Below are 27,908 nucleotides of genomic sequence, written 5' to 3'. Positions count from 1 at the left end.
CTTGCAGCCCCACAGTCAACGCACCAGGCTGGGGCAGAACTATCTTGACTGCGGACTGTCTCTTTGGCAGCAGGCGGGATCTAGTGATCAGAGGCTACCGGGCGAAGTCGGGCGGAGAGCAGCGTGGTCTATTTTGTGAACGGCTGAGAATCGCCGGGGTATAAGTTACTCTGAGTTCGCGGATACACTGCCAACATGTCTGGAGATGACGAGACACAGGAGCAGACCATCGCTGACGACTTGGTGGTTACAAAGTATAAGATGGGAGCCGAGATTGCGAATCGTAAGTGAACTGCAGTGCCGTTTACTAGTCTATAAGTATCAGGGTCTAATGTTAGCTAGCAGTGTCAGCTCAGCTAGTCATTCCCAGGTAGCAGCTGTGCCATGTGCCACAGCACTAGCAATTGTAGGTCATGGCAGAAATTCAGCCGATGTTTAAAACAAATAAAATATGGATCTTGTAAATATTTAGACAGAGCTTTTCTTTATAGCCGCCTGTATTTGTTTCACGTCACGTAGCTGTCACATTAGCCCGGAGAGCTAAATTGCTCTATAGCTTAACTGTCTTGCTAGCAGGCGTTAGCTAGCTCCGCTAGCGTAGCAGATAACAATGACAAGTGCAAAAACTGAATGGGGTTGTTGCGAACACTGTATCCCACTTTTCAATTTATACTGTAGTTTGAAGGCTGAAACACAAGTCACCAACATGAATGGCAAAATGAACGTGCTGTTATTACTTGTAGTTGACGCAAATATATTATTTAAACGGACATGCACAAACACCATATATTTGTGTGTGTTTGTCATTCCGGACATTGAACAGCTACCTATGTAAAGTTTAATAAAACCGTCATTAATTTGAACTAAATGAATTTCAGGTAGTGTATTAGTACTGCAAAGGAGTATGTTTATCACCTGCCTGCTACAAGGCTGCCTTAGAATACTAAAACTTTACGATATATTGTCCTTTCAAAACAATTCATGTGTAAGTAGCTATAGTTTTTATTATCTATTAATCTGACAATATATTCTCAGCAATTATTTGGTCACAATATCCTAGAGCAGAAAGATGGTGTCATAAAATGTCCAAAACACACAAACTTTCAGTTTTCCATAATGTAAGAAAGAAAAGCAGAAAGATGAAGATGACCTCACTGACTTGTTTAGCTTCCATTCATTATCTCTACTGGTTTTCCTGAAGAGGGTTGCAGGGCCTGGAGCCAGTCCCAGCTGACACTGGGCTAGAGGTGAGATGCACCTTGAACAGGTCACCAGTCTACCACAGAGCTGCATCTTTAACTTGTTTAGTGTAATTTACTGTCAACAAGTGATGTCAGTGTGACCTTGAACACTGAAGAAGAGTTATTGTCATTAATGTTGACCAAACTATCCATCCCATCTGTCCACAGTTGTGGCAGCCTGGCTAATTTAATCAGAAACAGCACTCAGAGCGTACAAACCTCTGCCGAGGCACCTCACTGTTCCCATGATGCCGTTACACCTAAAGGAATGCTCCCATGGTAGTTTGACCCTCCTGAAATGATTCTTTGGCCATGAAAACCTATCCCTAGCACTGGGAATAATGTTGATATCATTATTAGTTTTGAAAATGATTCATGTTTCAGTATTAATGGTTTTCTTCAGGATGTAGCTCAGTAACTTTTGCAGATGTGTCAAATCAGTTGACACCCGACAGAATCAACAGATCCAAAGAACATCATGGCTCTTTTTATCTCTTGTCCTGCAGAGGCCCTGAAGGCTGTAGCTGTGGCAGCTATGGCTGGAGTCTCTGTGCTCAGCCTGTGTGAAAAGGGAGATGCCTTCATCATGGCAGAGACTGGGAAAATCTTCAAGAAGGAAAAAGACATGAAGAAAGGTAGGTCTTTTGTTGCATTTCAGAGGTTTCTGTCGACGTATCTGACCCAGCGCTCCCTCATTCATGCCCTCTCTTTCTCAGGTATCGCTTTTCCTACTTGTGTGTCAGTTAACAACTGTGTATGCCATTACTCACCTCTGAAGAGTGACCCTGATGTCATACTGAAGGACGGGGACCTGGTCAAGATGTAAGCTGCCGAGTTTATTTATGTCAGTCCTGTACACTAGATAAGTTGTACTATATATTATAACTGCAGTGCATTAGTTTTATAAATCCCATGTTTTCTTGTTCTGTTCATGTGCAGTGACCTGGGTGTGCATGTTGATGGCTTCATCTCAAATGTGGCTCACAGCTTTGTTGTTGGGGTGACCAAGGTATGTCACCACTGTCGAAATAAATGGCGCCTGAGCTGTAACGTTCACAATAGTCGGTTGTGTTGTTGTAATGTATTTGATTACTTTTGGTAGTTATGCAATTAACGGCTTGTAATACTTTAACCTGATCTCTTGTGTTACTGCAGGACAACCCAGTGACAGGGAGGAAGGCTGATGTTATCAAAGCAGCTCACCTCTGTGCTGAGGCTGCTCTGCGTCTTGTCAAGCCAGGAAACCAGGTAACACAACCGTGACCTTCACTGCTGATTTGACTAGAAACACCACTGTTCACAACTCATTGGATATTTGTCACTGTGTCTCTTCTGTCAGAACACACAGGTCACAGAAGCCTGGAACAAGATCGCAAAGTCATTCAAGTGCTCCCCTATTGAGGGTGGGTGTGAACATTTGGCACCTTCAAGCTGTATCATCCAAATGTTTGTCTGAAATTCTTTGACATGCAGTTTATTCTTTCATTGTATACAGGCATGCTGTCCCATCAGCTCAAACAGCATGTGATTGATGGGGAGAAAACCATCATCCAAAACCCAACAGACCAGCAAAAGTGAGTTCACTCAGCAAGCGTTTATTATCAGTGACCTGGTGGGTGATCCTTTTTCTCAGGTGGATGAACCTGTCACTCTGTTTATGTAGAAAGGACCATGAGAAGGCTGAGTTTGAGGTGCATGAGGTATATGCAGTTGATGTGCTTATCAGCACTGGAGAGGGGAAGGTAAGAGGAAATTTGGTGTAGAATTGTTTTTTTTTTCCCCTCCACCTTCATTTTGAAAATTCCATAAAGACAAGGATTTAATTACATAAGTTCTGTTTGGTGGATTAGGCAAAGGATGGAGGTCAGAGGACCACTGTTTACAAACGAGACCCCAACAAGGTGTATGGCTTGAAGATGAAGACGTCTCGGACATTCTTCAGTGAAATGGAGAGACGCTTTGATACAATGCCTTTCACTCTGAGGTAGTAGTAGCTTGTATTTCCAAATATTTTTTTCCTTTTCACTTAATCATATCCAAAGTTTCACCCCCTCGCTTCTCCTTTGCTTATCTCCTCAGAGCATTCGAGGATGAAGGCAAGGCCAGGTTGGGTGTGGTGGAGTGTGCCAAGCATGAGCTGCTGCAGCCATTCTGTGTGCTGCATGAGAAAGAGGGTGAGTGGAACACTCAGAGGTGTAATTAAGGGCTTTACTTCCCATTAAAATTCTTGATGGTTTGTATTATATGGGAACAAAATAAAGGGAGGTATGAAGGTTTCTCAGTAGCCAGAAGACTTCTCAGGTACTTCAAAATGTCATGTCATGGGTAGTGTGAAAAATACCTTCTGTAGTCTCCCACAGCCCCAGGTGATGACGAGGCAACTGTCCAAAACCCAAATGCATTCAGTTTATCATCATGTGTGGCTATGAACAGCCTCTCATTTGAGAAGCTGAAACCAGCAAATGTTTGACATCTCTGTTTAAAAATGACAAATTTAACTGTTTAAACAGTTGTCTTTTTGTCGACTGATTGATCAACTAATCACTGCAGCCCTAGTTTTTTCCCACATTTAGTTTCTCTTCTGAATAGAATTTTGTCTAATTGATCACATAGCCAGGTCTGTTTTCTTTGTCAATCCAGTGTGAGCGCGACCTAGAACAAAGAAATTTTTTTTTTTTTTTTTTTTCTTGGTCAACTAAAGGACAGACACCGCACTTTCATCTGGGACAATATTGCAAGGGTCTGTCAAATGTGCCCAAGTACACATCACTTTACAAAGCGTACTATATAAAATTGGTGCCTGGAAAACTTTCCGGAGTTGTCAAATCCTGTCTCATATTCTTAAAAACTCTGGTCATTGTCCTGTAAGTGTCGAAACTCACTGATTTATTGTTCAAACTGGACTTCCTGGAGAGTGTTTCATGTTCTCACTGTTACCTGTGGCATACAAAACTTCAGCAGTGCAGACTTTTGTGTTGTGTATTTGCTGGCTTATTTTTGACTCTATACTTGAATCAGATAAATAACGGCACTATAAAGTCCATGCCAAGCTGTTTACCATGTAGAAATGTTTAATGCAACTTTCTGTGTCTGCGTTCAGGTGAATTTGTAGCCCAGTTCAAGTTCACCTTGCTGCTCATGGCCAACGGACCCCTGCGAATCACCAACAGCCTCTTTGAGCCAGAACTCTACAAGTCTGAGCATGAGGTGGAGGACCCAGAGCTGAAGGTAAAATGTTTTGCACTCTCTTCTGAGAGGAAAGGATGAGGTTAATGCAACTGCTATAGTATGTTGTTAGCTGGCCTTGTATTTTCAAAGCTATTATGTTTTGACATATTGTGTGTTGAACCTCCAGAGGTTATGAAAGTCATTTTTATTTTGATTTTTTTTTTCCCACCCCCAAATAAAGGCTGTTTTGTTTACCTCAGCCAGCCGTAAGACTCAGAAGAAGAAGAAAAAGAAGGTGAGTTACAGGGCAGCATGTTTGATGAAATAAAAACACAGACTAAACGATTTCTCTAAATTCAGTCTTTTCTTTTTAAAGGCTTCAAAGACTGCTGAGAGTGCAGCAGGACAGACAACGGAGACCGAAGCTGCAGAATAGATTCTCTGTCCAAGAAATTCTGACAGACATCTGACGGCCCAAAGAACAGACGTCACCGATCCTTCTGTCCCAGCTGTGTGAGGCACTTGCAGCCATAGCTGCTGTGAATACCTCAGAATCTAACTGATGTCAGTCTGGGATGATGCTGCTCCTAAAATCTGTTGCTCCACATAAAACACACACACATGTCCCTAGCAAATCTCACTGTCCATGAGACAGCCTCATTCTCTTAAACAGTGGACACAGTTCTTCTGCGAGAGAGGATATTTTGTGCAAGTGCTTATACTCACTGGAACGTTTGACTGTCCTTGAGCCTTCGTCCCTTTTTCCACAATAACTGTAGTAAAAGATTTGGAAAATGAGTCTGACAGAGCAGCCAAGGATGATGAATACACAGTACTGTGTCAATGTAATCGTTTGGCTCTTTGATAACTTCCTTGAGGTCATAAACCTGAAGCCATGCTTTTGAAATGAATGTTAACTTGTCATGGGCAGAAATGTGTAAACACCCACATGATGTCATGATGTTCACACAGTTTAAAGCATGAAATTATTGGTCATCATTACTGCTGAGTTCAGCATAATTACAGCATTTATCTTGCTCTTGCTTAGTTATGTCTACTAGTACTTTGTGTATACTTCTAGGCATCTACTGCAGGCTACTTGGCTAACAAGCTGTCATTTTAAGACCTACCATTGACCTACCATTTGAGTAATTTAACTAGTAAATTGCAAACAATTTTTTTTTTTTTTTTTTTTTTTTTTTTTTAAGTTGTGGATGGTCTAACTCCTGCCAAGGGTTCAGCATTCAGTCTTCTGGTGCCACTGCTAAGCCCGACAGTCTGTGTTTACATAAGAATTCCATACCTGTTAAATATATGGATGCCTTTGTAAAACAAATCCCAGTTTCAGAGACTATTTTTGGAAACATTAAAAGCCACCTGACATCATTTTTGAGCTCTGTGTATTCAGATGATTGTTCTGGTGAATGAAAAGTGTGTGCGCCATGGTTTTTAACATTAAAGAGTAACTATGTCTTAAATTGTTCAAGAATTGCCATTCTTGAGTATTTTTACTCTCATTCATTGAAGTCTGATTGTGCTTGTGTGAGAACTGCAGCCACCAAACCATTTGGATGCAAGCCTATGTTCAGCTAATATATTTAATTATACCATATTATACTCAAAGGACTAGCCTGAATTTTAAAATAAAATACAGTGCACCCCTATCCATCACGCTTGGGCACTTCATATTTTTTCATTCAGGTAGCTTCATTTATGGTAATGTTATTTTTCAACATGAAAGATATTTCACTCACAGCTGATGGGAATGTAAATTTAGGGAACAAATGCTCAAGTTTTAGTATTGGGAGTTTTGAGTCTAAAAATGTCTTGAGTGGTCCTGTTACACCAAAATTCATATCAATGTCAATCCACCTACCTTACTCCCGAGATCTGCTCAAGTAATAAAAAACTGGAACAATGGACTTTAAAGCCTTCAAACGTGGTAGCAATGACTTGATACTGTACATCGCCGTTTTTTTTGTTTTGTTTACTATAAAACTCAATTTCCCATAGTTCACTACGGTCCTATCACGGTGACGTTTGAACCAACGCACCCAAATTTGTCGTCGTCGAGATATGACGTCTTTCGCGGAGACGATAAATTAGCGGTAGGTTCGTGCGTATGTAGTTGTTGGTGTTTGAATCCAATTTAATCATCATCTTTTTAAACCAATCGAACTAATCCTGTACATTTGCTCTTGTGTTTACAGCTTTCCCGCTTCGACATGAGAGCTAAGGTTTGTGTTTTTAATCTCTGTTAGCCAATAACCATAGTTTTCAATAATGCTAACATTTGCTTGCTAGTTAGCAAGTTTGAGTAGCAGTGTTTGCCCCAGCACATTCGTTGTCTTTTGACTGTGGAGTTTGTACTTTTTGAAGTATGGCCTGTTTCAGTTTATGCTTGAGCATGTTTCTAGAAGTGCGTAATAAAATTAGAAAGTAATTTAATTCTTTGTTTTTCCGCAGTGGAGAAAGAAGCGCATGCGCAGGTAAGTTGTGTATAGCGCATGGTAAACAGCAGGGTAACTTAAGTATTGACTTTAGTTTACAAAAAACAACCTTACCAGGAAAGTTTACACGAGCCTTAAATGTATTTCACTTTCCGACCTAAGTGTATCTATTAGTGTGCAAGCGTCACATGTAGTGACTGAATTATTTTCTCTTGATTAATTTAGTCAATTTCATATAAGGTGCTTTAAATGTCATTACGAATTATTGCTATAGGCTTAGAGCTCAAGTCTTTTCCTGTACCTGAATATTATTATAGGCTGAAGCGCAAAAGGAGAAAGATGAGGCAGAGGTCTAAGTAAACGGTCCTCTTCGCCATGGCTGTGACATCACATGTTGATAACAACCACACCAGTGAGCACAGCTGGAGACCCCAGGACCCTCCCAGTGTCAAGTCCGAGTCCATATCGACCTGAGGCAGTGGAGTTGCAGCAGCTGATGCATACTGGTGCCGCTCATTCAAGACCTGCTGGGTTTCAGACTTTTCCTCTGGGACATCCTGGACTCTTAATTCCTCAACTTTTATCATTTGTTTTATTAATACTGTGATTAAAGGTTTTGCTTTAAAAAAAAGAATTTTCAAATCTTATTTATTACCTGTTTCCTTTCAAATTATATAATCTTTCATTTCCCAAGTATTCCTGTGATGGGTCTAGTGATTAAACAGCTTTCACAAAGTGATCTCTGCTGGTTGAACTGTTGAAGTGGGTAGTTTTCATGAGAACATTTTGATATAACAGTATGAGAAGTTCAGGTGTAAATAATTAAAAATTGAGCTGCTTTAGTTTTAGGATCCTCTTATTGTTTGCCATCATGGCTTATGACTTGCATTCAGTAGAGCAATTGTTAATGTCAGTTTGGATTATTATGAATGCCTCACTAAAATTTTGTAAAGGTTGTAGATGGTCAAAGTTGAGCTAATAGAACCACCTAATGCTGCTGAGGCATTTTGAATGTCAGGCTGTAACCTTTACTAGCTAAAGCTTTCATTACATTGGTGCAAAAACTACAGTAGTTGTAATAATGCAGTACTCACTAGTGCTGCATTGTCACTTTGCTGCAACTAACAAATGGTGTGGCTCTAGTTTCATCCACCAAGATCAGACATGGCACAGAGCATTACTCATAATTTTGTGAAACCTTCTGATCAGTCTTGTTTAGATGCTACATCCCAAATGCATTCATGTGTGATGCCTGGGAGAAAGATGTCTGGAGCCAATTACATCTTGAATAGAGGTTTTCAACTTTTACGATGCAAAATGATTTGAGTTCTAACGAATGATGTTCCATGTCTATTCAGTGACTTGGTGTGAGCATTTTTAACCTGACTGGATTGCATAAGTGTTTCTCAGAAAGTTGTGGGCAAGTTGCTATTAGAAAACATAGGTTCTCTCCACATCCCATGACTTGAGTGAGTGTGTGAGTGATGTAACCATTGTACAGAGCACATTCAGGGCAAACAACTCACCAGCACTTTATCTTGTTTTTACCCTTAAACTTCAATAATTCATCCTGACCTTAACTAAGGTGAATTATAATCAGGCTGTTTTTGGAAAACCTTATTAGAGAGCATAGTGTCCCTGTCGTTACCTCCTACAATGTCATTTTCTAATCCATTTGCAGTTATACCCCAAGCTGAAGCTGTAAAGTTAATAATGCTGTCAGAATGAGGTGATGTATAATGCATTATATCCCATGAATCACAAAGCATGCTTTCCCATTCAAGGCACAAGTAAGAATCATGGCACAGTAAAACAAAACAATGCAAACTACTCTACACTACATTTTCTGAACAGGCCAAAAGCGACTCCCAAAATATAATGAGGCCTAATGATAAGAAATGACTGGGGTGTCCATGTGTTGTAACGTTTTCTATGTCTAACTTGAGTTACGATTCTTGTGTTTATTTAAGTGTCCTGGTGATGCTGAATTGAGCTTGTGCTGGCAGAGATTCACGTGCCTCTTATTACTGACTCTAACTGTAGGATTAAGTCCAGGTCAGATAGATGGTGTAACTTAAAGGGAACAACCAAACAGTGCTGACTCTGTCCTGATCAGTGGAAGCAGGATTCTTATGTTTGCATGGCACAAAGGTTGGTTAGTTGGTGCATAAATTGATCTAATAAAGCATGGCCAAGTGTAAATTGTAACAAATCTATATTATTTACTTAACTCTCTCTGGTAAAAGGACTAATGTTGGCACAATGATTCCAAGTCTTAGTCTTGCTTTTCAAAGCCAAACTTTCTGTGCTGCATTTTCTCCTTAATGGTAACTGAGAAACATGCAAATGAACATATAAATTCTCTGCTGTTTTCAGTTGCAGTCACTGAATATGTTCAGCAGATGGCATGGTTTATGTTCTGGCCAGAAAACAGCAGGCCTACATATACAGTATTGGTATGGTGAGGGTACGGGAAGTCAGTTTTCCTCAAGTAATGTGGCATGTTAAGTGTGTAGTAATTTTAACATTAAATATTTAAGCATGAACGTTGATTCACAGGACTGAAAACCATGCTGTACAAAGTCATCACCATTCTGAATACCAGTAATGTCTGTTCTTCCAAACAAATAGTTACACATTTATACATAACACAAAGCAAGAGCCAAGTTATTTCCTTGTCCATTAAATTAACAGCTTCTCCTGTAATCTATAGTGCAGAAGTACTTCAAGCAGGAGTAATAAATACATTTGCTCACTGTTGATTATAAGTCCACGTGACTGTATTGGCAAAGCCAAACTGTGCCATCTGATCAACACAAGACCCAGTTAAAAAATAACTGTTGATTTTGCGCTTGGCCTGTAGCAGACTCATCATCTTGTGACTGCTACTTCCTGCGCTTGGCCTGTAGCCTACTGTGTCATTTCCACTGCATAGATAAGACTCATCATCTTGTGACTGCTACTTCTGCTTCTCCCTGCTGGAAAACAAAACTGCTGTTTTCACCAGTTAAATTGATGCAGTGATGTGGATGTTTGTTAATATGTGCTTGTTGTTCCTTGCTAACAAATGTGCGTTATAGTTGTATTGGAGGTCATTTTGGTGATTGGTACAGATTTCCATCACAACAGCCACATTTTCCATGATTTTACTGCAGATAATGGAAACAAATCTGTAAAAATTAGAACATATTATCAAACAAATAGCATAGTGTATTGATGGCAAAAATGTGGTCATGGCTGCTTTGTCCAGTAAAGTGAGATTATTGCTTTTGAATTGGCAGAATATATCAGTACATAACTATTGCAAACAATACAGCTGTTACATCTGGGGTGAAGAAAAAACTCATCAAAGATAACTTCTTTTGCTTAAAATGTTCTTCAGTGTGCTGAAAATACTGTGTTTTGTAAGATGCGGGCCTGAGAAGACCAGAATGAGGACGATTCTCTTTTTCTTTCTTGTAAGGAAACATCAGTATTTTTTAATGAACACAGTTACAACCCAGAGAGACAAGGTAGATACCAAGACAAGATAATACCAGTTTGGAGATTTGCTATACCAACAGAACAGACATTTGATAAGCTTGAGGTCAAAATTCAGCACAAAACTGTTATGAGATCTACAATAACAATTTTAAAAACACAGCTGCTTAATACAAAGAAAGGAATAGCTTCAAAACAAACACATAGTAGCCTACATTATAAGGCCTATAGAGAGAACAGTTTTCTGTAAGAACAGATGTGTGAATGTCAAACAAACTTATTTCAGTTGTTTTCTATGCACATTAGTCTCCGTATAGCCTACACAATTGTTGTAGTGCACATTCTAGGAACATCAGGCTATAGCATAGGCCTATACATAAACAGTCCTATAGGACATAAGTTCTCAACATTTTGTAACTTAAGGCTCAAGATTGATTGTTAAAACAATTTCAGAGGACCATCTTGTCAAATAAATGAGAAAAAAAACATAAAATAATCTATTCAGTGTATATATTTAATGTATTCAGGGTCATATTTCCTCACCACATACTTTGGAGCATTTATTGGTGCAGGAAGTCGCCTGGTTAGCTAGCTAACAGCCGCAAAACACATTCGTCCCTTTCTGTCATAAGTGGTGTTGTGATAGTCAGATGTAACTGATGATAGAAATTGTGCATTTTAATTTGATGTTTTTAGTGAGCATATTTAGTAAATACGTAGCTTTATAAATAACAATAATAATAAATGCAGTACTACTCCGTTAGCCCACCAGATGGCGCTCTGAGGCCCACTGGCTGAATAATGCCCATGCAGCTGTTTACATAATAAACATCTTCACCCTCTGAGCAAATATTCAGCTACTTGGCAATATCATGGCAACCAAGGAGCAATTTAACCCTGGTCTGTTGGAGTTAACAAAACACTGTGAATGAAGATATTAATGTGAAACACGAGGAAAACCAGAAGACAAACCGCACCTGGATGACAAATTCTACATTAGACAGGGAAAAAGAGTTCAGGTTATTTGCATTTGACGGGTGTGCATATACTGGCCCACATCCAGGACACGTCACCGCTCACTCTGACAATTGTAAAAAGTAAACACACGTGCACCTCCAAGGCAGCAGCTTTCTGTCAGCGAACCTGTTGGCGCTGTGGTGGACAGATGGAGAAGCTGCTGCAGTGGAGATGAGCGCTTGCGCATGCACATTTACTCCTGTTATGTCAAACGGATAAAGGGCAGAACTGCCTTGGTGTAATTACAAGTATTTTGGTTGTAGTGCTTCATTTAGTTTATATCTGATGATGTTACTCTGACCTCTATCTTGCCCCCCCGTTAAAATGCACATTCGTGCTTTGCACATAGGCTGTAATACGTGCGTCATACGGGTCAGTGTAAGACGCAAATTTAATTATACTTTAGGTTTCCACTGGATTTCGTGTGAAGGACGGCTTGAAGCAGAGCCCGCCCTCCCCATGGTTTTTGCTTGCCCTGTCGTGAGAGAGGCTTTACACGTAGTAAATGAAACACGGAATAGCTCATTTTAGTGCCCTGCAAGCGCGGCGAAGGGCAAATCGCGAACATGATTTAACTGAGCGAATCCAGCAGTTTATCGATTACTTACCGATGGTTTCTAGAATAAATCGGCGCTAAGTCTTCACTGGCGCTTACCTGTCGGTCGCAGAAGCAGAGAAGCTGGAAGCTTGATCGAATCAGTGAAGTCAAACGGATCCTGCTATGCCAACCGCAAACTCAGAGCCGGGCATGAGCGCAGGCACAGTGGATGCAGACCCGGCCCCGGCCTCATCGAGCCAGACCCCCGGTGAACGCGCAGTGAGTGTGCTGTGGTCATTTGGAAAATACCTGGGTGCGCTTCTACCGGTGTATCTGGCCGGGTACTATGGCTTCAGCATCGCCGTTGTCCTGCTTGGTCTGATGATCTACACTGGATGGAAACACAGTCGACTGGAGAAAGCGATGAGGCTCGAGTCTGCCATGTACCTTCTGGACAACGAGAAGGAATTCACCACTGAAAAGGCTTTCAGATCCAAAACGGATTTGCCTCCCTGGGTAAGGACCTGTGTCCACACTCAGCCGACTCACCACCCGCAGTGCTCATTCTCTGCAGATTGCATCGGTTGTCACATCTGTCACATCTGTCAGGTTGAACTTGATCTTCATCTCAGTTACTTTGCATCACAGTGATATGCTCTTGCATGGCTGTATTAATCGTTCATAGGTACTTATGATTTGTTCAGACATTCTAAAGTAAAAACATGCACACGTAAAGACAGGAAACTTGTTTCATTGCAACCCTATGTCCCTTTCGTTCACTGTGTTTTCCTCCTGTCCCTGACAAACCGAGTATTTAGAATCATGTGCAATGGTTGAAAAATTACTCTCAACTGCTGCCACACAGAAGAATTTGAATTCCTATGTCAGATGTTTTTTTGTTTTTTTTTTGGAAAGGTGGAAAAAATGACATGTGGAGGAGACCACAGGCTACGTAAAGTACAGCTATAAGAAAGTCTTTCGTCTTCCTGTTCCACTAAGCTGGAGCTGCAGTTTGACCTTATGTGGCTTCAAAAACTTGAAAACTCATAAACATCTTGCAGAGCAGAAGCAGTGACCAGAACCACCATATCTGGTTACGAAACGGGAGAGGAGGAGGGGGTGGGGGGATGTGTGTGCGCTCGCACAGATAGGCCTATAACTGAGATCACATACTATACTGTGGTTTGGAGGAAAGGCTGATTTGCTGCACGAGCTTCAGGGTTTCAAAAAATGTCAATAGTGACCAAATTAATTTTTTTCTGTTATGGTAGTCCCCCTCACCAGGAGGGTGAGGGAGGACTGAGGTTGGACTCAAGTTTGCAGACCCAGGTGCTAGGGGGAAAACATGACGGTTGCTGGTAAATAAAAAGAACACAGAGTATCAAAAGAACATAACATGGGAAAGTATAGTATACATGTAGTGTAGTGTAGCGCATATGTAGTGTGATAGAGTCAAGCCAAAACGCACAGTGTCTGTCAGCGTAGCATTCTACCAACATGTATGTTACGCGGTACATAGTTAATGTTCCGGCCAAGACGGAGCGTCTGCCAGAGGTTTATATAAGGAGGAGAAGGTAATCATCGGGATGCACCCCAGCTGTGCGCCTCAACAAACCAGTCGCTAATTACTGGAATGCAACACAGCAGAGGTGCAGAGCCCACAGGATAGAAAGAGCAAAGGAGAGAAAGACGGAGGAGAGGCAGCGGCCACCGAGCGGCCCTGACAAGTTCTCTCTCTACTCTTTATTTATGTAAAAAGATACTTTATATATTTTGTAGAGTAAAAGCTGGAATAATCATCCCAATTATTTGCTCAGAGTTGGAGGTCTTTTTACACTACCCTATCATATGTGAGTTCATGCCTGACCCATATTATTTGTCCACAGGTCAACTTTCCAGATGTGGAAAAGGTGGAGTGGCTGAATAAGGTATGTGTGTGTGTGTGTGTGTGTGTGTGTGTGTTCATTTGTGTATGTGCATCTGCACATTTTTAAATTTGGAACTATTTAAAAAAAAATCTCTTTCAACACCCAGCATCTTATGTGATTATATCTAGCTCTGCTTCAGTTAGCAGAGGTCTTAGCAAAGCAAAGGAAACATAAAGTGATCTCAAGATAAGGTTGCAGCCTCTCCTCAGAGCAAATAATTCCTCTGTGTAATTAAGAGACAGAGAGAACAGGTCAGATCATATCACAGCCTACTTGTCTCTGCCAGTGCAGTAACGTCGCATCAGCACAGTGTGGCTGAGAATACTAATATGAAGTTGCCTTCTGGAGGGAAAAATATAATGCACTCACTAACAGAAGGCCAGATTGTGGGATGGTAATTTGCTGAACTTGTCTTTCATCAGACAGTTTTTCTCCTCAGTGCTTCCTGGCGTGTTACATGTAGCTTCCTCGCTCGCGGCTGTGAAAAGAGCCATATATTAACACCAGTGTTCTCACTTTAGATTTATATTTGACAACTTGTTGAGTTTAGTATCATCAGGATCATCATAATCGTAATGTCTGTGAGTTTTGCATGGGGAAAAAAAAGCCTGTGAGGAGCATACATATATAAAATGCTTCATCCCTAACTGCATGTCTATAACTGTCATAAATAATGTACAGGACACTTACCCGCCTGTAGCCTGTTAGGATCAGTGCTCTCATGAGGAGTATGGAAGCAGTGGTCAGAGGATTGGTGAACAGTAGCTGACAGGACTTGACACCTCGATCTTCCTGAAACATAAACACAAGTAGTCATAGTTTCTTGGAGGGGCTATGCAATTTGTTATTAATTATGGCAAAAATGTCAGTTTCCTTAAAAAGCTCAGTTTAAATCCAAGTAAATTTTTTATTAATTATTCAATCATTACAAGGAGCTATTTTTCAAATATGTTCTGATTCTGAATCTGATTATAGTCATAGTCACAGTTTACTTACTGTGTGTGAAACACTAGCCAAACAAATGCACTTATAAATGCACACACTAATTAGAAGTGAACAGCGTGAATTTTTTTTTTTAGATAGGCGGAGTGTGAAAGTGTGCCAGATGCACCAGGGTGCAGGGGAACCAGCGGTGGATCTAAAAAAGCTTTGGACGGGGAGGCCAGGCTGGGGCACAGACTCGGAGAGGGGTGGCACATTTGAAATACACATAAAAAGTAAATTAAACCCCTAGTCCTATGAAATAATAAACCGTACACTATCAAGTATCAAATTGTTTATTTAGTGTAAAAATGAGACACATGTCGTGCTTTCTTTAGCTAACCCTGGCTGGGTTCTCTATTTACTCCCTGTCGGGCACATTGCTGCTGCACAGTGGTTCCTCCCATTGAGGCAAATGTTGCAAATTAGGACTGGGATCGCAATCGAATACTATGGGCCAATGAAACAAAGCAATACTGATCTATTTTTCTTTCAAAAATTATATTCTTCAAAATATTTAATAACTCAAGAGCTGAATTAGTGATGGTTGAGCTATTGTTCACAGTTTCTCTGTCAGATGGGTTTTTGGCAGCACCTTCAAAGAACAGTCTTTCAACCACAAGGCAAACACTCCATGGCCATGATCTTGTGTGCTTGTCTATGTGTGTTTACACACATTTATATTGCTATAAATATAAATGAAAACTGCTGCATCTTCTATTTAACCCTTGGGTCATGACTTTGCTGTTTATAAACTCCTTAAAGAAAAGCAATGAATGGTCATATGTTCTCTCATAGACCATACAGCAGGCTTGGCCTTTTATAGGCCAGTATCTGGAGAAATTGCTGGTGGAAACCGTGGCTCCTGCCATCCGTGCTTCTAGCATTCATCTGCAGACTCTCAGCTTCACCAAGGTCAACATAGGAGACAAGGTATATAAAGAATCTGTCATAAAACTTGTAAATGTTTCATGACCATAAAAGTATAGTGAGGCCCAGCGTGTTACTGTGGGTAATATGTACTTAAGTCTGGTGATACAAGGCTGGTTTCACGCCTTGTTTACTATGATCATTAACCCTGTAAAGCCTGGCACATCAAAAAATAGGCAGAACATTCTAATTTTTTGGAACTGAGATGTTTATTAAACCTTTTAACAAAATCCAAAAGAAAATTCAAGATTCAAGATTTTTATTTGTCATTTATGCATAAACAGGCAGTCCTGGCAATATAGAAATAAATGTGTCATATTATTTTGTTTATTTATTTATTTTTTAATCAAATGTGATACCTGGGGCATTTTTGGTGATTTTTATTTGCTCCAAAACTCACGTAGCAAATATGATACAAATGGTTTTATATAGTTAAGACTGATCATTTCGTTACACCACACAGTCAAGCACACCTGCGCTAATGTGTTTTCATAGAATCTCCATCTGTCTTGTTTGCTTTGTTTAATATGAGCTGTTTTGTTCACAGGCTTTGAAGGTGAATGGTGTTAAGGCTCACACAGAACATGATAAGCGACAAGTTATGTTGGATTTGTACCTGAGGTAATGCATCACAGCCTTTTTTACTTCATCATTTTATATTGTTGCATATACTGTATAAGGCAACCATTCACTTTAGTCAGACACTGAAATGGTCCTGAGTTATGGTGAAGTGTCCTTATTTATAGCAGGTATTTGTTTACTTAAAAAAGAAAAACAGCTTTGTCATAACTCATGTCAGCTCCTTCCTTTGCTTAAAGGCATTTAGTCTTGTCACTGCTGTGCTATTGCAGTTATGCTGGTGATGTCGAGATCAATGTTGAAATCAAAAAATACTTCTGCAAAGCCGGAGTGAAAGGAATCCAGGTATGAAAGTCATTTTTTACCCAAATCCACTCGGTTCTCAAAGTTACAGACCCCAGCTTTAAGTGGCCTGAAAACATCCTTTCAATATAAAATGTTCTCCCGGTAGCTCCACGGGAAGCTGCGTGTGATCCTCGAGCCTCTAATCGGAAACGTGCCGCTGGTTGGAGCCATCACAATGTTTTTCATCCGCAGGCCTGTGAGCGTTTTCACTTTTGAACTGCATTGTTATCTAACGGTCTACACTTATTCATATGTCACTACTTTCATTTGTATTATGTGTTTCACATGTGTAGAAACTGGACATTAACTGGACTGGACTTACTAACCTGCTGGATATCCCTGGACTGAAGTGAGTTTGTACAAGATAGAGCTCTCTGTCAATCTCTTGTGCTATGCAGCTTTACTGAACTGTTTAGTTTGACTGGTATTTGTTCTTTGTTGTTCTTTATCAAGAAGTATCTGTTTGAGGATTATGTTTGTTATACTATGCAGAAAGGTTTGGGACCTGCTGCATATGTTTTAGAGAATGTCTTATTTATTCAGCTCCTAGAATCACAGAGGCTTTTCCTGGAATTCAAAGGAGTTCCAAAACAAACTGAGACAGACAGTGGCATCTACATGTCTGTCTGTTCAGTGACAAATATGTGTTGTTACATCCTTAAAGGATAAGGATGGCCATATTTATCATTTTTATTCATGTAAACAAATTTCATGAACAGACAAAAAGCAACAATGAATTGATCCTATTATTATCAGATGTAGCTCCTCTGTGCCACAGATCTTCATTGTTGTCCAGATGCTCCACTGTTGCATTAAGTGAATATGTTCCTTCATAACCACAAACATTAGCACTGGAGTTTTTTTTTTTTAAGTCAGTCCCTTATAGACTGTTCTGGTCTGGTACATACTGTACATCAACATCTAAAATTAATGCACAACAAATGCATTCATTTCTCTTATTTGTGTAAAATCTTCTCTCTACAAAGTGCAGCTGTTTTAGACAATTACCTTTTTGTTTTTTAGGATGAAAGTTTATATTTGTGATTTAATATTGTATGTCTTCAGAATGTACTGGTGCTCATGTTTTCAGTGTGTAATATTATGGCTCAGTACATTTATATTCAGGTACTTCTTAAGGCTCTTTATTTAAAGTCACCGTGTGGACAATGCAGAATCAACTAAGGCACAGTTACATAGAAAATGAAGACAAGCTGATGGTTTGAACTGCAACTCCACATAGCAGTCATGTTCCCTGTAATTATATGGTGGCTGATTCTTCATTATCTGTGTTACAATGTAATGTATTTCAAGCATCATCAGAGATGTAAATTTGTTGCTGAGACATTAATTCCCTCTGGAAATACTCTCAGTGACAGTTTGTTATTATTTTTCAGTTGTATTCTTCCTTTTGATGAGCCAACATGATTCCACATTCTGTCCTCATCTTTAGCCAGTGGTTGCTTGCTGTTGGTTCTGTTGTTCAGAACCTGGATCATATTACTTATGCATGTTCATATGGTCACTAGTAGTATATAGTCTTTGTTTGGTTGTCTGTGTGTCCCTCCCTTGTGTGTCCCCAACATCGACCTTGCATTCATTTGCAGTGCCATGTCGGACACTATGATAATGGATGCAATAGCCTCCCGCCTGGTTCTCCCCAACCGTCTCACTGTTCCCCTGGTGGCCAACATGAAGGTTGCGGAGCTCCGCTCCCCTCTCCCAAGGGTAACTGTCTCAATAATGGATGGCCTGGAGAAACACGGACCCATGCAGACTAAAGCAAATTTGCCTCATTAGCTGCAAGCATACACATAGTCTTAAAGTTATACAGCAAATTCACATTGTGAATGAAAAACATACCGTTGTTTTGAGAGAATTCTAATCAACTAGCAATTTGATTTTCTCTGTGCATGCTTGTATTTTGCTAGGGAGTTGTACGTATCCATCTGTTGGAGGCTGAGAACCTGACTGCCAAAGACACTGTCATCAAAGGCTTAATCGATGGGAAGTCGGACCCGTATGCTATTCTGCGTGTTGGAACCCAAATTTTCACCTCTCACCATGTAGACAGCAACCTGAACCCCCAGTGGAGGGAGATGTATGAGGTGAGGTGGGCTGGAAGGGGAGAAAATATCCCTAAAAATGAGCTAGAAAGAAACAAAATGTATGGCTTTGCTTTGATATTCCAGTTTGTTCACTAAAATTATAGGTTGGTGTTGGTGTTCTTGCTTCATAGGACTGCACTTTCTTCCGTAGTAGATATGTCACTGCCAGATTATTTTATTGAGATTTTATCTGTTTCTTTGGTAAAAGGAAGGTGCTGGTTGGTGTTGGTGTCCTTGCTTCATAGGACTGCACTTTCTTCGGTAGTAGATGTGTCACTGCCAGATTATTTTATTAGATGTTATCTGTTTCTTTGGAAACAGGAAGGTGCTGTTTCTGAGATAAACAGGTCTTACAAAATCGCTTGCTCGATAACTCGTTTATCTTTTCTCGTGGTTTATGAAATTGAAGACAAACACTGAACATTTTTAAAACAAAAAATTTGAAATTAATTTCTACTTAGCATAAAAGTAAAAAGTTCTTGCCGTTGCGATTCTGTTTGCATGTCCGTGTGTTTTTGTGTCTTGTGTGGCTGTATTTATATTTGTATATTTGTTGTGTGTATTACGTATTTGTCCATTTGTGTGTGTGTATGTGTGTGTCAGGTGATTGTCCATGAAGTACCTGGTCAGGAGTTGGAAGTGGAAGTGTTTGACAAAGATCCAGACCAGGATGACTTCCTGGGCAGGTAGTTTATCCATTCTCATTCACTTACTCTGTCCCTGTGTGCTTCTCCCGTCATGTCCATCTCTGCTCTTGCTATGCTGAGCTAAGATTCTGTTGACATTTGATCTCTGACTCATGGTTTCACTGATTCTCTGTCTACCTTTCTTTTTCTCTGTCTCTTTCTCCTTCAGGGTCAAAGTGGATTTTGATATTGTAAAGAATGCCAGAGTTGTGGATGATGTAAGTAGTAATACGTGTGTTTGCCCTGTGTTTTTGATGTTTTAGACATGATCCAGTTTTTAAATCTCAGCCTGAATAATAAACAGCAAACACGAGAACACAGTTCTATTTAGCCTTAGAAAATTCCTGAGTGAGACTGCAGGAATCCTGGTAGCGTGTGACGCTGCAGACCCCATGTGCCTCCTCATGACCTACTTTGATCTCATCGTCTTCCATCCTGCCATCTTGTCCAGGCTCAAAAAAATCAGCCACATGAGAAAAGTGTGCATTTAAAGAGCCCTCTGTTTTTTTAAACAGTGGTTCAGTCTGAAAGATGTTGCATCTGGCAGCGTTCACCTCCGGCTGGAGTGGCTCTCCTTGCTGTCCTCTGCTGACAGATTGAGTGAGGTGAGTTTAAATATTAAATGGATCTTTTTTGGGTGGTGGTTTGTACAAAAATGATCCACAGAGTATTCTTTTTAAATTGTTATTCCATGATATTTATTCATTGTTTAAGTCTATATATGGCATTTTTGCCTTTCTCTGTAGAATATGACAATATAGAGAGTCAAGGAACACAGGAAAAGAGGATGATGACAAAGGTTTCTGGCCGGAATCAAACTGGGAATGGTGTAGCTACATGGTACACATCTTACTTAATCACCAAAGTGCCCTGTAAACTGGTGTTTTTAAAAACACTCATATTTTCCCATTGAATAAAATGTTATTTTAGAGTTATTTTAATTTAACAAGTGTAATTAGAATTAAAAATCCAAAACAGGTACCAAAAACAATGACGTAAAAACTGTAAACAATAAAATCTACCCAGGTCAGAATAAAACAAATATGCAATTCTAAAATCATAAGTAACACCATTAATCATTTGGAGTCTTGGCTCTGCTAGAAGTAATCCACTCCGATAATAATGTACTCTGTGTTCTATGTTACACTGCCCCCTGGTGTCCATTGTTTGATGTGAGCTTGTGTGTTTGGGTTGAGCAATTATTTGTATGCACTATATTACTGTTTATTTGTGTGTGTTCTGTGTTGCGATTCAATTTTATTTGTAAGTGCCAATTCACAACAACAATCATCTCAGGGTACTTTACATAATAAGATCTAGACCTTACAATATTATTAGGAAACACCAACAAATCCTCCTTGAACAAGCGCTTGGTGACAGTGGGGAGGAAAAACTTCCTTTATCAGAAGAAACCTCCGACAGACCCTGACTCTTGGTGGGCGGCCTTGACAGGTTGGGGTGAGTGGATAGAGGAGAGAGAAAAGAAAAGAAAAGCAACAAAGCACAACAAACAGACAAAAACAGGCTAATGTGGCAGGTGACTGCTCATCAGAAATGTACAGCTCCTGTGCCAGAAAGGCACGGGGAGAGAGAAGGGACACAAAGTTAACGGCATGTAAAGGTGACATTAAAATGGAGAGGGGTCCATTAATTTCATAGACACCACTACATGGGTACAGACAACAGCTATCCCGCTGACTAAAACCACCAGTACAGTTTCACCTGACAGAGTTTGCTTTGGGGGACAATAAAGTTATTTTGAAGTTAAAGACAATCATTTAAAATGTCAGTTAAAGTATTACATATTAAAATATTAAATTTGTCCTGGGCCAGGTGGAATTTTTTTTGGGTCCTAGGTCATTTTCACCACATGCTTTGTTTTTCATCTGCCAGGTGATTCAGCAGAACCAGAACCTGACCAGCAAGACAGCGGATCCTCCATCTGCCGCCATCTTAGTCATCTATCTTGACAAAGCACATGAACTGCCTGTAAGATGATCATTATTTAAGATGCTGTCATGGAGTTGGGCGTAACATTTGCATCTGATACCCACACTTAGGTATTTAATATGTTGTAGATGAGAAAAGATAACAAGGACCCAAGCCCAGTGGTGCAGATTTCCATTCAGGACACAACTAAAGAGAGCAAGGTAAGAACATAACTTTTTCTAACTACCTTAAACCAAACTTTGAGCATAATGCATGTTCTACCTCTTTTTTTCTGCAGACTTGTTACAAAACCAGCAACCCTGTTTGGGAGGGTGCCTTCACCTTCTTTATTCAGGATCCTCGCAAACAAGATATTGACATTCAGGTAAGTGGTTATCAGTAATGACCGAACCCATCAATTAAACTGGCTGCAAAGATTTTACATCAATTTTTTCCCAAGGTGTTGAGGTGATTAGTACATTAAATACCTTATTGTTTTTTTCTCTGGATGAACTCAAACTTTATGACCCTTTTTTCCCATTTTTGCCTCTCATACTGCTTTTCAGTCTAACTCTATGTCTTGTGCTTCAGGTTAAAGATGATGACCGAATTCTGTCCCTGGGTAGTCTGACCATCCCTCTCACTCGTGTTCTGGCCTCCCCTGACCTTATCATGGACCAGTGGTTCCAGCTGGATAATTCTGGTTCAGCCAGCCGTATCTACATCAAAATTGTCCTTAGGGTTGGTATTCCACATACCTTCCCTATGAGAACATGTGGTTCCCATAAATACAGACAGGAAACAGTTTTTTGTCCTGAAGTGAGAAATCTTTTTCTTAACGAAAGTGTGTTGTTTAGTAATCACCATAACTTCTCATTTGTCTCCTAATAGGTTTTGTGGCTAAGTGATATTGCCACTCCTACAACTGTGTTGCCTCAGCCTTTATTCCCTGAGTCCGGGATGGGTCACGGGGGAATCACATCTGAACTAAACCCTATGGGGCCTGGCGGGTTAGCTAAACCTCAGCCAGCACGACCACAGCACACCACACCAGAATCAGAGTTTGCAACTGAGGTAAAAAAAAAAATAATAAAAAGTTAACTAGAGTCAAACACCAGCAGACACCCCTCAGTTTCTCAAACACAGACTGAAGTAACATCCCCCATCCACAGGGAGTACTGCGTATTCATCTGGTAGAGGCCCAAAACCTAATAGCCAAGGACAACTTCATGGGGGGCATGGTTAAGGGGAAGAGTGACCCCTATGTCAAGATCCGTGTAGCTGGAATCACCTTCCGCAGCCACACCATCAAAGAGAACCTCAATCCCATCTGGAATGAGCTCTATGAGGTATCGCTTTGTTTAATGCTCAACTATTTAGTCTTGTTTGTTCAGTGAAATTCTTAGGTCTAAGATCACAGTAGATTTAATCTATTTTTTATGTGATGTAGGTGATTTTGACGCAGCTTCCTGGGCAGGAGATCCAGTTTGAATTGTTTGACAAGGACCTCGATCAGGATGACTTTCTCGGAAGGTGCATCCTGGCAGTACAAAACAACTTTCACAGCATATCTGACTACGGTGCTCTTGCAACTAAAGGAAAATATGTCAATGAAAAGAAGAAGAAGTATTGACTGAATCCTTTCTTTGCAGGTTCAAGCTTAATCTACGTGATATCACTAGCGCACAGTTCATGGATACGGTTTGTAATACATAGCTGAAATTATTTGAAAAAAATAATATTTATGTTTGTATCATAACCAGAACATTTCTGTGCCATTCTTTTTACAGTGGTACACGCTAAATGATGTGAAGTCAGGCCGAGTTCACCTGGTGCTGGAGTGGCTGCCCAGAGTCTCTGACCTACAAAGGCTGGAGCCAGTGAGATTTTTTATTTTATAATAAAGAATTGCAAATAATAATAATAATCTTACTATTAATAAACAATACAAAAGCTAATATATACAAACTTTTGTAAATTAAAACTTGGGTCAGATCAGGTGTAATAATTAAAACACATAATAAAAATGTCAAACTTACCAAGTACAACAAGAACCTGGAGGTGTACGATGATGATACTAACGAATTCACATTAGACAAATGATGGACTTAAAGGTGAATATATCGGATGACATTTTCTGAAGGCAAGGCCACTCCAAAAGTTGACTTTTCACGCATAATTTTGAGTTAGCAAGCCTAATTTTGCTCAGGGGGCACAGAGATCAATACCAGCAAAGCAAAACACAAATAAACAGGACCAAGGGAGCACCATAGCTATGTAGCCAGTAAAATACCTACAATTTTCTAACTCTTGGTAATTTCAGCTGAGCATGAAATTTGAACCCCATGTTCTTTAGTGTAGTGTGCCAGGACAAACCTGCACCACAGGTAGTAGGGACAGGACGAACAATAATAACTACCTTGGAAATATCAAAACCTGTTGTTTACTGTGGAATTTGAGAGTGCTTTGCAGATGTTTTGTGTGGATTGGTTGGATTATTTACGCTAGCATCTCCCCCTGCTTCTCGGCATATTTCCTGCTTCCTACCAGATCCTGCAGTACCAGTCCCAGCAGTCTTACCAGAACAAGGTTGTGCCATCAGCAGCTTTGCTGTTTGTGTATGTGGAGCGTGCCCATGGCCTGCCGGTGAGATTTTATCTGAGAGACCTTGGCGTTTGTTGTTCAGTATGATGGGTTGTTCTTTGCACCACAAACTGCAGGACTACAGTTATTGCAGTTTATTACAAGTGTTATTTGTCATTTTAGTTGAAAAAGAGTGGAAAGGAGCCAAAAGTCGGGGCTGAGATTATCCTCAAAGGTGTTTCACACAAAACCAAGGTAGTATTATGACTTTCACACTGTGTTTGTGTATGCAAAAAAAAACAAAAACAACTGTTTGACAAAAGTGTTAAATGTTTCTGTTGGTTGTTTTCCAAGATTTGTGAACGCGCCACATCTCCTCGATGGGACGAAGCCTTTTATTTTTTGGTTCGTGACCCCAGAGATGAAACACTTATAGTTAAGGTGAGAATAATCAGCAGCATCTGTATTTCTACGTTTTGTCTCAACTCTGTGTTAGCAGGATAGATAATTGGTTTATACCATTTATTAGGTTATTAGAGCCATCTTCTCTCAAAGCTGGCATTTTATACAGATGTGAAACATTTGTGTATTTATATGTGTGTGTTTTCATCTAGCTCTCCCACAGCTGGGGTCAGGCCCTCGGGTCCTTAACACTTCCTCTCAGGGAAGTGCTGGCTGAGACGGACTTGATGCTTGACCGCTGGTTCAACCTGGATGGCGCTCTGCCAGAGAGCCAGATCCTACTGAGGGCCACACTCAAGGTACTGTCAACATGCTGCAGTATATGTGTGCATGTGAGCAATGTCCTGATTGCAGTTTATTCTCTACTGTATCACTTGTTTCCCTGGACTGAATTGATACTGCAATGCAATGTATACTGTACATTACAGCATATTGTAATATAATCTACTCTTAGTCGAACATTAGGTGTGTAGTACTTCATGCAAAATATTACCAGTGTTGGGGAAGCTACTTTGAAAACATAGCTCTGCAAGCTACTAATTACTTCACACTGGAAGAAGTTGAACTACAGTAAAACTCTCCTAGGGAGAAATCTAGTGTAGTTCAGTTAACTGAACCTATGTAGAAAAAGTAGTTAGTAAAAAATGATCAAACTGACAGTGTACATGTGATATAAAATATAACACAAAAAAAGTCACTTGCCACCCTGCGATGGATTGGCGACCTGTCCAGGGTGTACCCCGCCTTCGCCCGATTGCGGGCCGGGATTGGCTCCGGCCCCACCCGTGACCCCGTTCAGGGACTAAGCGGTAGAAAATGAAATGAACTGAAATGAAGTCACTTGCCATTCAGTTGAGTTTATTACCTGACACCTAAACCTGTCAGAACCAAAAGCTCTCATCTGAGCTTTTCACAAGGACAAAATTGCAAAGGATTTAATATTTTGTTGTAAACAAATTTGGATCTCACAGTGGATTTCCACTTCTCGATATCTTGCAGCTCTTGGATACTCAGCAGGCGGTGTGTCGCGGGGCCTCAGGGGATGCAGGTAGCAGAGATGAAGCCATCCCCCGATGGGATCCTTCCCACCTAGACCTCAGACACAGAAGTGGATTCTCCATGTGAGTCACACACTCATCAGAGCCCTGCTGTGTTGTCACTGTCTCTACTGTAAAGAAAGTAGTTATCAGGGTTTCCCTTGTAGGCTGATTTCTGGTATAGTTCCCTCTGTAAAACATCAGTTTCTAAAAGCATTTCTTGGTTTGTGTTTTCTCCACTGTGTCTTTAGAGCCAGTGATAATGCGACCACAGCGGGCCAGGTGAAGCTCACCATCGGCTACTCTGTAGAGGAGAGCAGGCTTTTCATCACTGTTCACTCCTGCAGGTCTTTATATGACATCTGACCTTTATTGTATTTACATTTTTCACCTGGAGCAGCAGGTACCATCATATCTTGTGATATGATCTTTATGCAACCACAGAGCCCTGGCACCCCGCTCCAAGGATGGTGCAGACCCTTATGTTTCCTTCGTCCTGCTGCCTGACAAGAAGGCTACCACCAAGAGGAGAACTGCCACCAAGAAGAGAGACCTCAACCCAGAATTTAATGAGAGGTTAAAATAGGTTAAAAATAAATGAGACATTCATTATGGTGAAGGAAGTGTGGGCATTTTATAGTAATCAACCTCTGTTTCTGTAGGTTTGACTTTGAGTTCTCTCTCGAGGAGTCTACACAGAAGAGACTGCACTTGTCTGTGAAGAACAGTGTCTCCTTCATAAGCAGAGAGAGGGAGCTTATCGGCAAGGTATTTATCATCCGTTGCATCTGAAATGCAGTTAGTTAGTGCTTAAGACAGGGGTTTTCAACTGATTGTGATGTGGGGACCACCACTCTGGCTAAGAAGTGACCCGAGGACCACTCAGTGGTCACCACTGTCACGGGATGGATACAATGGATGGACTGAAAGTCACCTTGGCTTTTCTAACTGAAAATCAGTTTAAAAAAAGATTCCTACAGTGAAACTACACTATTGAATGCATGATCAGGACCTCTTATAATGGCTTTGTGGACCCCCAGGGTGCCGCAGACCACTGGTTGAAAACCCCTGGACTAAGATTATCACAAGATTAAAAAAGACTTAGATGTGATACTTTATATTTATCAATGTGTTGTTGCTTTCAGCTGCAGCTGGAGTTGGACCAAATTGACCTCAAGACTGGTGTCACACAATGGTAATAAATTAAACAGCTGCTGAACAATAGTGTTTATTAAACAAACATCAGATGTATGTACAAATATTACATTTAAATATAATTCATTCATTCATTCATTCATCTTCTACTGCTTAGTCCCTGAACGGGGTCACGGGTTTAAATATAATATTTTAGCATATTTTAAACAAATATTAACAAATTGTCTTCTTTCTGTTTTCCTAGGTATGAGTTGGTCGGGGAGACCAATTAGACAAATCTATGCTTGATCTGCGGTACTATATAACCATAAGTGTTGCTTTTGTGCTCTGTGAGATTTACAATATTTGTCTGTATATTCAGCTTAGATAGACATTTCCACCATCGCTGAAGAAAAAATGGTGGCAAACAGTATCAGCTTCACAAAACACATAGGCCATCAGTATTTATGAGACGACACTTTACATGTGCATCATCTATGATGTGATCCACGATCGCTTGAACAGATTCTTCAGTAGAATATTTTGGCTGAATAGATATTTGATAAAAATGCAGCTATGAAGCACAGCATACCAAGTTTATATATTAAAAGCATGAAGAAATCCTTCATATTATTTACAAAAGGGCTTATGCTGTGGCTAATATGCTATGGTGTGACAGTGTTTGGACCTTTGAATATTATTTTTTACAATCTCAAAACATTTCCAGATTTGACATAGTTTACATTATTGCCTTATGTATTACAAAACTGTGCAAAATGTATCAGTGTTGAATTAAAAAGTTAGGTTCCAAAGGATTATTGATGATTCATGATGAATAATGATTACTTTTATAATTCCAAGTCTAACAAACCTAGATTAGACATTACCACTGAAAATGGAGGTACAATACTTTAAGCAAAGTCTAAATCACTGTGCTTTTATGAAGAGATAACTTTGTATATACTGAAAAAACATTGCTGGTGTTTTAACACTCAGTGCTTCTGTGTGTGTATGCGTTAGTAGTGCTAAAGACAGCAGGTTGATGCTGTCAGACATGTTTTTAATTTGTTTTTCCAAGCAAAACATTTGTGAAAGGCAAGCAAATACACAGCACAGCTTCTATGTACTACCATGTCACCTTACCACAAAGGCTTGGATTACTGAGTTGTGGTAATGGAAAGAAAATAGTGTTTTAAGTGCCACAATAGAAGAAGAAAACTGCTGTACTTTGACATAATTTGAACATATTATGATGTAGATGCTGAAGCTTGTGATTAAAGTTTGCACTCCTATGAATCAAAACAGTTTTGTGATT

General features: G+C 40.1%; 2 protein-coding genes and 1 long non-coding RNA gene across 3 annotated transcripts; all 3 read left to right on the top strand.

Moving 5' to 3' along the window:
• Positions 1 to 9: 9 nt before the first annotated feature.
• Positions 10 to 5,795, top strand: pa2g4b (proliferation-associated 2G4, b). The gene is made up of 13 exons (XM_020619175.1): positions 10 to 283; positions 1,748 to 1,876; positions 1,958 to 2,063; positions 2,181 to 2,250; positions 2,397 to 2,489; positions 2,581 to 2,644; positions 2,737 to 2,815; positions 2,905 to 2,983; positions 3,092 to 3,225; positions 3,321 to 3,415; positions 4,342 to 4,469; positions 4,651 to 4,704; positions 4,786 to 5,795. Exons 1-13 carry the CDS (start codon positions 196 to 198, stop codon positions 4,843 to 4,845), a joined length of 1,179 nt encoding a protein of 392 aa, XP_020474831.1. The 5' UTR covers positions 10 to 195; the 3' UTR covers positions 4,846 to 5,795.
• Positions 5,796 to 6,456: 661 nt separating this feature from the next.
• Positions 6,457 to 7,493, top strand: LOC109971183 (uncharacterized). Its single transcript, XR_002276512.1, has 4 exons — positions 6,457 to 6,517; positions 6,620 to 6,646; positions 6,876 to 6,898; positions 7,177 to 7,493. It is a non-coding gene; the product is annotated as an uncharacterized LOC109971183 (long non-coding RNA).
• Positions 7,494 to 11,722: 4,229 nt separating this feature from the next.
• esyt1a (extended synaptotagmin-like protein 1a) lies at positions 11,723 to 27,888 on the top strand. Its single transcript, XM_020619999.1, has 31 exons — positions 11,723 to 12,410; positions 13,781 to 13,822; positions 15,602 to 15,736; positions 16,281 to 16,354; positions 16,585 to 16,657; positions 16,764 to 16,853; positions 16,951 to 17,006; positions 18,262 to 18,382; positions 18,586 to 18,762; positions 19,366 to 19,448; positions 19,618 to 19,666; positions 19,964 to 20,053; positions 21,342 to 21,437; positions 21,527 to 21,598; positions 21,676 to 21,762; positions 21,969 to 22,118; positions 22,269 to 22,451; positions 22,550 to 22,726; positions 22,828 to 22,910; positions 23,030 to 23,078; positions 23,168 to 23,257; positions 23,928 to 24,023; positions 24,144 to 24,215; positions 24,315 to 24,401; positions 24,575 to 24,721; positions 25,422 to 25,543; positions 25,711 to 25,806; positions 25,904 to 26,035; positions 26,122 to 26,227; positions 26,605 to 26,654; positions 26,859 to 27,888. The coding sequence occupies exons 1-31, from the start codon at positions 12,078 to 12,080 to the stop codon at positions 26,884 to 26,886; spliced, it is 3,246 nt and encodes a 1,081-aa protein (XP_020475655.1). The 5' UTR covers positions 11,723 to 12,077; the 3' UTR covers positions 26,887 to 27,888.
• Positions 27,889 to 27,908: the final 20 nt, after the last annotated feature.

Source organism: Monopterus albus, unplaced genomic scaffold (genome assembly GCF_001952655.1).
Source record: "Monopterus albus unplaced genomic scaffold, M_albus_1.0 scaffold6.1, whole genome shotgun sequence".
NCBI lineage: Eukaryota > Metazoa > Chordata > Actinopteri > Synbranchiformes > Synbranchidae > Monopterus > Monopterus albus.
Note: the sequence above shows the minus strand (reverse complement) of the source record. Positions and strands in the feature narration are given on the sequence as shown.